This window comes from Nyctibius grandis, chromosome 8, assembly GCF_013368605.1.
Source record: "Nyctibius grandis isolate bNycGra1 chromosome 8, bNycGra1.pri, whole genome shotgun sequence".
Classification (NCBI taxonomy): domain Eukaryota; kingdom Metazoa; phylum Chordata; class Aves; order Nyctibiiformes; family Nyctibiidae; genus Nyctibius; species Nyctibius grandis.
In genome coordinates, this window is record NC_090665.1 from 43,450,469 (window position 1) to 43,458,420 (window position 7,952).

The following is a 7,952-nucleotide window of genomic DNA, read 5'->3' on the forward strand; positions in this document are numbered from 1 at the left end:
TACTAATTCACTTTTGTTGAAAGCCCCAGTCTAGGGAAGTAAGAAGCTGTAGAGCTAAATTATGTGGCACATCCATTGCTGGAGAACCTCTAAGCAGAGGGAGAAAAAAACTTCAACTTCCAGCCAGGCAACAGAGGGAAAACAGGTGATGAGAGAGAGGTGACATGCCCAAGATGTCTGGCATAGACTGATACGGTGGCCATAGATATGTGCACATACCAGCATTGCATTTTCTCAAGCACTGATACAAAGAGACAAGTTCAGTTGGCTGGAGTGAGAGCTCTGTGTTTTGCACTACTTGCAACAGATCTGGGGTGAAACACCACTGCTCTGTGTTAATACTACTAGTTCTGTCTGATTCGTTGGAAGAGCATTGATAATGGGAAGCAACCTTAGGAAGGTCTTTTTTCTTTGTAAGTTGACTTTCCGTTCAGAGAAAATTTATTTATTTTTTTTTTTGCTCATGGTGAGCCCAGGCTTCTCCCCTACTCCTTACTTCTCATCTGTTTGAGAGCTGTAACCACCGACTTAAGATATGTGCTCTTTAAAAAGATCAGCTGTACAAAGTTCAAATCTTTATTTGGGAATTCTTACAGCAAAGTGTTCCAGTGGAGTATTCAGAAATGCAGTCCAAGGCAATGAGTTAACTACACAGAATGAAGTCATAAAAATAAGCCCAAGAAATCAGTGGGTCCTCTTCAGTCCTCCTTTACCTTCAAAAAATCAAGGGGAAGCTAGGAAGCATTATTTGCCAATAAACTGAGGTGGTCGTTTCTCCTTGAAGGCAGCCATCCCTTCCTGACGGTCTCTTGTGGGAATATTCTGTGTTTTTCAAAAGAAAAAAAAAAGTGGTATGTTTTTCACTGACAAGTCTGATGTTTTTTAAGTACTGACTAATTTGGCAGTAATGGTCTAAGACCTAAGATTGCTTTTCCTTCAATGATATGTTAAGTCCCACCTTCCATGTTTTGCAACTAGGAAAATAAAGAGATTGGGTTGTAGTGTAAGTCACAAGCAAAGCATCTAAGACAAAGACCATAGACTACAGAACTATACAGGAAAAGAGTTTTCCATAAATTTAATACTTTACCATCTTAAAATACACTGAGAGGCACAGCAGTTACATTGTTCTGTTAGCTGAGAAAGGTGCATGCCCTCAAAACCTGTCAGAAAGAATGACTACAGGAATCTGTTTTTTAATTTGTTAAAACTAAAACCATTCATAAAGCTTATCCTGTAATTAACATATTGTTGAAACTAAGAAAAATACCCTTCTGTCTAAAGTAATTGTATAAAGGAAGGACTTTGGTCTCATGCAGGCTGAGAGAGGCAGCTATGCATGATACAACAGTTAATATTCTGAAATAGAAATCTGGAACTGCACTCGAGTAGGTTCTCAAAGTTTTAGATTTAGCTGTTAGCATTCCCCTATAGAGAGGAAAATAGAGGAGGACACTGTGAATATCTGGCTTTAGAAAATGTACAGTTGTTCCTTTCAGGAAAGTATTCTGAATGTCACCTACCTGGGCATAACACATCCCCTCAATAGCCATCCCTGATGCAATGTCAACCTGGGGATGAGAGGGAAGGAGTGAGATTTATCTGAAGTATAGCCCTCAAAAGTATTTCATAGCCCTCAAATCAATAAACATTCACTCATAGTGAGTGACCTTCACTCCTGAATCAGAACTAAAGTGTTAGCATCTGTATAAAAAAATCCTGCTGCTTTAATTTTGTCTTTAAAGAAAATCTTTAAAACCCCTGAAATGGTTTTATAATCCTTATTTAGACAAGGCATTTAACTTATCCATTGTAAAACTTTTTTACTGCAGTAACTTGTAAGACCAGCCTATCTGCTTCATTTACCTCAGTGTTTAAAAAAAAAATTTACCTCCATTCCTCTGTTTATTGCCAGTTTTCCCATTTTCACAGCAAATGGAGCCTTTATTAAAAAAAAAAAAAACAACAAAAAACACAACAAACATTTAAAAATAATTTAAGCTACATCAGTTCATAATAGTGTAGTTGTTATATCATTATCCTACCTCCAAATGACCTTTTAGTCTATAGAAATTTGCAGTAAGTTAATAAGTATTTTTAAAAAACAATTTGGCGTTATCTACAGTTAATAGATGTACACAGTGCAAGGTTTCAATGTGTCCTGCAGGTCTGCATAACCGCAACTGGGAGGTAAAACTGTCTATGGGTTAAGCAGCTGGATGTCAACACTTGTTCCTACAGAAATTGCATTCCCAAAAAAAGGACAGAGTTAAGAGACTTAAACATCAGGAACAAAGACGTTACTATTTCATAGAAAGGAATTTCAATTGTTTGTTTGCTTTCTCTTAAGGGAAGCAGAAATGCCTTCGTTACATTGACCACATGAATAAGACACTTACCTGAGGAAGGATTTCTTTAGCCAAAGTTAATGCTCTCTGGTAAGCTGCATCTCCCTCCTTGTTTTGTGGCACTGTGTGATTTACTAATCCCATTGAGAAGGCTTGTTGTCCATCGATCTGTCTACCAGTGAAAATGAGTTCCTTTGCAAGACCTATACCAACACATCTGGGCAGGCGCTGGGTTCCGCCTTATGACAACAAAAACACCATTTTCCACGTCTGAGAAATGCCCCAAAAAAGCAATAGTATTTTGTCTCCTTATATAACAAGGAGGTTTGAAAAATAAAAACCTCCTTTTATACGTTTAATAACTTAATATTCTTTAATAATTACTAGCTGAATATGTCAACATTTTGCAAGGCATCTGAAAGGCTTCAGCATCCTTTTGAGTATTTTGATAAACAGGAAAAGGTGTAAAGGGACTTTCCTAAATTCATAGCAAGTCCGAGACAGGGCTTGGAACAGAACTCTGGATTCATAGATCTCTTGGGTCACTGTAAGATGCTACTATTAACTTACATTCAAAACACTTCAAGTGCTCTAATGGCTAAATATTTACTATACAGCTGAGCAAGTAAGAGATTGAAGATTTAATGGTTACCAGCTCCAGGAAGAAGCCCTCTTGTGGTCTCAATAAGACCCATTTTAGCTGATGAAGCTATTATAAAAAAAACAAAACAAAACAGGGTTTAGTTACTTTTTGATCTGTATAACTACAGATTTTCCATACTGAACTGCTTAATAAAACTATAAACTGTCAATACTGAACTGGAACTCCATTTCTCCAGGTAGCTAGAAAGTCTGAATACTACAGTGCTTAAATCAATGTCCATCTCAAGTTAGATGAAGATGTGTAGTATGGCTGCTTGATGTGTAGTATGGCTGCTTACCCCTAATATAGCAATTTTATCTAGAAAAATGAACCTTGGGTCCATACTACATGAAATATAATGGATGGAAGAATGGAAACAGAAGAAGGAAGTCTTACAGTCCAAACTGATTTAAGTAGGGAAGGTTAGATCTAGCCAGAGTGCTGATCCAATATTACATGACAATAACTATTTAATTCCACCAATAAATAGTTTTCTGAAGGAATTCTAATCTTGTCTAAAAACAGGCTTTACTTTTTAAGCAAGGAAACTGCTTTCCCAATAGTAACTAAATGTCACGAGTTCTGGACAAATGCCTACTCATTTCCTGAACTGTGTAAGTTCCTCTCTTAGCCTACTGGATTCCATTAACAGTCAGCTATCATGCTTGTAAGTTCTCTTTAAAATATAGTCACCGATTACAAGAAGAATCCTCCATTAAGTAACACACAAACCTGCTACTCGAAGGTCACAAGCTAACGCCAGTTCTAGTCCACCACCCAATGCGTAGCCATCTATTGCAGCAATTGTGGGTACAGGCAGGGCAGCTAGAGAAGACAATACAGATTATACAGTTTTGTTCCAGAAGTTCTGTTCCACTCACTTCTGGAATCTAAATGCTTAAATTCTAAAGTTTTAATAGTTTTCCAATTCAAAATTGCTCAAGAATTCATTTTCTTCTGCCACAAACTTTCTAAGTAGTACAAACTGTGTCTTTTCGCACTTCTCCCTTCTCTGTAAGAATGCAAAACATTCTTCATGCAAAGCAGCATGCAAAGACAAAGTACTGCAACACAAAACAGGATGAACTGTCTCCTTGCAAATTTATGATGTGAACATCCAGCTGTTGCAGTTAAACAGTCAAAACAAAGACACCACTCCTAGTCACTGTTACAAGGATTAGCTTTTCTGGAACTTTTGTTAGCCAAGGCTCCTGAACTTGGCAAACACTGTTGTCACTTCATAGTTGAGGAACCCATGGTACCTGGAGATTAGCTGCTTGATAAGATACCTGTTCAAATATTCAGGGAGCTGGAAGCAGACTTCAGACATGTACTGACTACCCGGACAAACACCCCTCCCCCCCTCTCCGACTGCTTCTATAGTTTGTGAGGCAGAGTTATTCTCTCTACATTGTCATTTGTTTTTTAATTACGGCAATTCTGATTGGTATTTTAGTCAGATTTCACTTTGGTATTCCTTTCTAGTGAGAGCAGAACAATTCACAAATAGGAGAAGAAAATAAATCGCAGAAGTCCATGCTCCTCCTAGGAAAAAAAAAAAGAGGGGGTGGGGGGAAATTGTAGCTACAAACTCCTGACATTCAACAAATCCATTCAGAGATCCAAATCCATGTTCTTACATCATCACCATACCACGAGTGCTTCTGAGCATGTATTGAAAGTGGGACAACCAACATTGCTCATTTTGTCTAGCACTATCTCCCAAAAATTACACAGAACTGTACATAGAATGCTTTGTTATAGCAGGTACTTATATGCATGTGTGTGCGCTGCTCTTCATCATGGAAAAGGCAGTACTGAAATGCATCTTGTTCTTGGAGCGGCAGCAGGATAGCTGGTATTTAATTCTGATCAGATCTTTGTTTCAGGCATAAGCTGGAGCCATTTGGGAAGCTACTCCTAAATGGGTAACCTGCTGGGGCTAGCATCCTTCCCCTCCTGCAGCATTGCTAAATGCCTCAGTACAGGCAGTCTAGGACAAATTTCCCACCTGAAATAATAATTTACCTATTTCATCCATGAGATTTCTCAGCCTTTTAACAAAGTGTCCAACTTCTGCATCATCCATCTTTGCACGTTCCTTTAAGTCTGCACCTAAATAGAGGAGAAAAAGGTTAGAATCCAGGAACAGGGAAAAGACATCTCAACTGTGTTCCCTTCTGTCCCTCTCAGAGGACAGACTATTTCAGAAGTCTTGAAATACAGTGTTCAGGTTAAGTAAGGTCAGTGGAAGGTGGAGTGAGGACATTTGGGCTGGAGCAGTGGCTAGGGTGCTAAAAAACAAATAGCACCACGTAGCCTGTGCAGCTCAGTCCATCACACATCTTCACCACTGAAGCCAAGAGGCAGACAGGCAAAGAGAGAACAATGTGTGGGTTATTTGCTACACAAACACCAGCCGTTTGTCTTTCAGCATGTGTTCCCAACTGCTTTTTGGCATGATCTGATCAGCACACAGCCTGAAGAGCCATCAAATTTTTTAACAATAGTTTGCAGAGCCTTTGTTACTTACCAGCACAAAATACACCTTTCACTTCACTCTTGAACACCACCACGCGAACCTTCTCGTCGAAGCGGAGTTGTTCCAGAGCGCTGAACAGCTATGAGGGAGGGAGTACAAGGAAGAGAAGAAAAACTTTAAGCATATGGATGTATATACCTGAATTATAGCAAGCTCCTAATCTATGAATAAAGTTTCTTTTTTTTTTTTTTTTCCCTGCAGGTGCCAGGAATTTCCTGGAAATCGTATATGTGGGGCCAGCAGGATCCTTCCATGACAGCCTCAGAATGACACGTTTCCCCACCTCTTTTTTTCTTACATTCGGAGATGAACCGTTGCTGTACCTTAAACTCCCCTTCCTGTCCAGGCACGAGCCAGACTTCCTCTAGAACGTATCAGCCTTGAACAGATCATCTGCTAAGGTCTGACAATGAAGTATGTTTTTGTGGTAGTTACGCAAGTGAGGGCATTAACTTGCGTCTCAGTTAGCCAAGTTAGTAACTCCAATATCTCTGTCCAGTCCGCACCTGAAGTTACTGCAGTATAGACATACCATGATCTCATTCTCCTCAGGCTCACCTGCCTTGCCCCAATGCAATCTCCCACTGACCTTCAGCAAGAGATTAAGCTTTTGTTTCAGATTTCCCACAACTATTCTTATTGCATTTAGTTATTGATCATGATTCCAAACATGTTTACAGGCCAGGCCCATACTCACTTCATTTACAAATACTTTTCCCAATGAATTTCTCGCGTGGGGTCGGTTCATTAGGATTTCAGCAATACCTTAGTAATAGGAGACAATTTCAGTTATACTTCATTTAATTTTCTGACACAGTAATTCAACTGGGAACAATATCTGCATATGCTGCATCTTCTCTTTCCTGAAAATGCATATAAAGTATATTCTAAAACAGTTATTTTAAAAGTGGAGGTGGCAGACCATGTCTACGAAACCCAGTTACGCAGGACAACTGTAAAATTCAGTAGCACTGTGAATAATATAAATAAGCAGACTTTTAAAAAATGAACATGACATCTAAGAATGATGCCTTAGAATCACTGCAGGAATGGAAAAAAAAACCCAAACCCAAATGATCCATCTTAGGTTTCTGTTTCAAATGTTACTTAATTCAGTTTTTATTGTACAGTCATACTGTGTTCAAGTATATTCCTTAATGAAGAAAACCATCCTCTTGGGATTGCTGTTTGCATGAGAAGAACACAAACTGGTTACTGTCAGTTCGTGTTCCAGAACCGTTTTGAAATTGTAGCTCCATTTAATTTAAAGTTAATAAGCTCATCAGTAGAAAGAACTTCACTCAAAAGTTCCTAAGTCCAAGCAGAAAAATAAGACCACAACATCAACCTACTTCTCCCTTGCACTTGTGTTTTGTAAATTATTATCCAATGGTTTCCGTATGCTTTGGAGAGAAAAAACATCTCCTGTTTCCTTGGCTGGACTTCTGCTCCCTTCCCAGGCCTTAACACTGTAAGATGCTGTTGCTGCTGCTGTAGGTGCACAGATGCACCTTGCATTGGTCATGCCTGGTCCTTCTGCCCTCCTCGAATGTCTGTCTTTATTCCTGTGCCTATGCCAGCAGCCAGTTAGCGACCAAGAGATTTGTCACATAGGAACAAAGACACAGGTAACAGCGGGCACGAGCAAACAACGGAAATGCACAATTCGGGTAACTACGTTCATGTGCCCGTAACTAGCAAAACCAGCAAGAACTGTTTATAAGCTCTTGCAACAGTTGCCCTTACCAGAAAGTAATTCCATTGGCCACCTGAACCAGAACTCAAGTTGCTTAGTGACTCAAGCATAAATATGCACAGACATGCCCTGGTCCTGTCCTGCCTTTAGCACTGCGCATTACTGATATCACAAAAACCTAAGGTATGCAAACCAGAACGTCTTATATTAAGATCTCCTGCATAGATAACTTTAACAAAGGAGGCACCTAGCTAACTATTTGGCAACTGTGTCCTTGAGAAAAGTATCAAGGCACAACTTAAAGCAAAGAGACTATCATCAACCTGCCTGCCACGGACGCTGCGAGGCAGTCGGTCACCTTGCGGGCTCGGGGGCACTAGAGCAAGGGAAGGCCCGGCGGCCCCGGGACCGCCGTCCCGCCACGATCAGCTCCACGGACCGCTCGGAGCTGACGTTCAGCGAGCGCCGGGGCCGCCCCCCGCGCTGCAGGCGGGGGCCGCCGCACTCACCGCTGCTCTCCCCGCCGGCCGCGCCCACCAGCACCTCCGCGCCCCGCCGTGGGGCAGCAGCGGGGGGCCCGCCGCGACCCCCGCGCAGCAGCTCGCGCCCCGCCCGCCCCAGCCGCATCATGGCGCCGCTCGTCGGGCTCCGCGCCTCTGCCTGGGCCCCGGCGGGGCGGGCACGGGCGGCGAAGGGCCGGGCCTCCGGGGAGAGCCGGGGCGG

At 41.4% G+C, this 7,952-nt stretch overlaps 1 protein-coding gene across 2 annotated transcripts; it reads right to left on the minus strand.

Annotated features, from left to right (window-relative positions):
• Positions 1-560: 560 nt before the first annotated feature.
• ECHDC2 (enoyl-CoA hydratase domain containing 2) lies at positions 561-7,883 on the minus strand. Of its 2 annotated transcripts, none has more exons than XM_068406824.1 (10): positions 7,739-7,868; positions 6,231-6,298; positions 5,525-5,612; positions 5,020-5,106; positions 3,724-3,816; positions 3,001-3,057; positions 2,400-2,587; positions 1,892-1,942; positions 1,524-1,571; positions 561-822 (listed from the first exon to the last, which is right to left on the minus strand). In XM_068406824.1, exons 1-10 carry the CDS (start codon positions 7,857-7,859, stop codon positions 745-747), a joined length of 879 nt encoding a protein of 292 aa, XP_068262925.1. In that variant the 5' UTR covers positions 7,860-7,868; the 3' UTR covers positions 561-744. The 2 variants fall into 2 exon arrangements, with proteins under 2 accessions (XP_068262925.1, XP_068262926.1); XM_068406825.1 differs by lacking the exon at positions 561-822 and adding an exon at positions 1,104-1,163 and having other exon boundaries at positions 7,739-7,883.
• Positions 7,884-7,952: the final 69 nt, after the last annotated feature.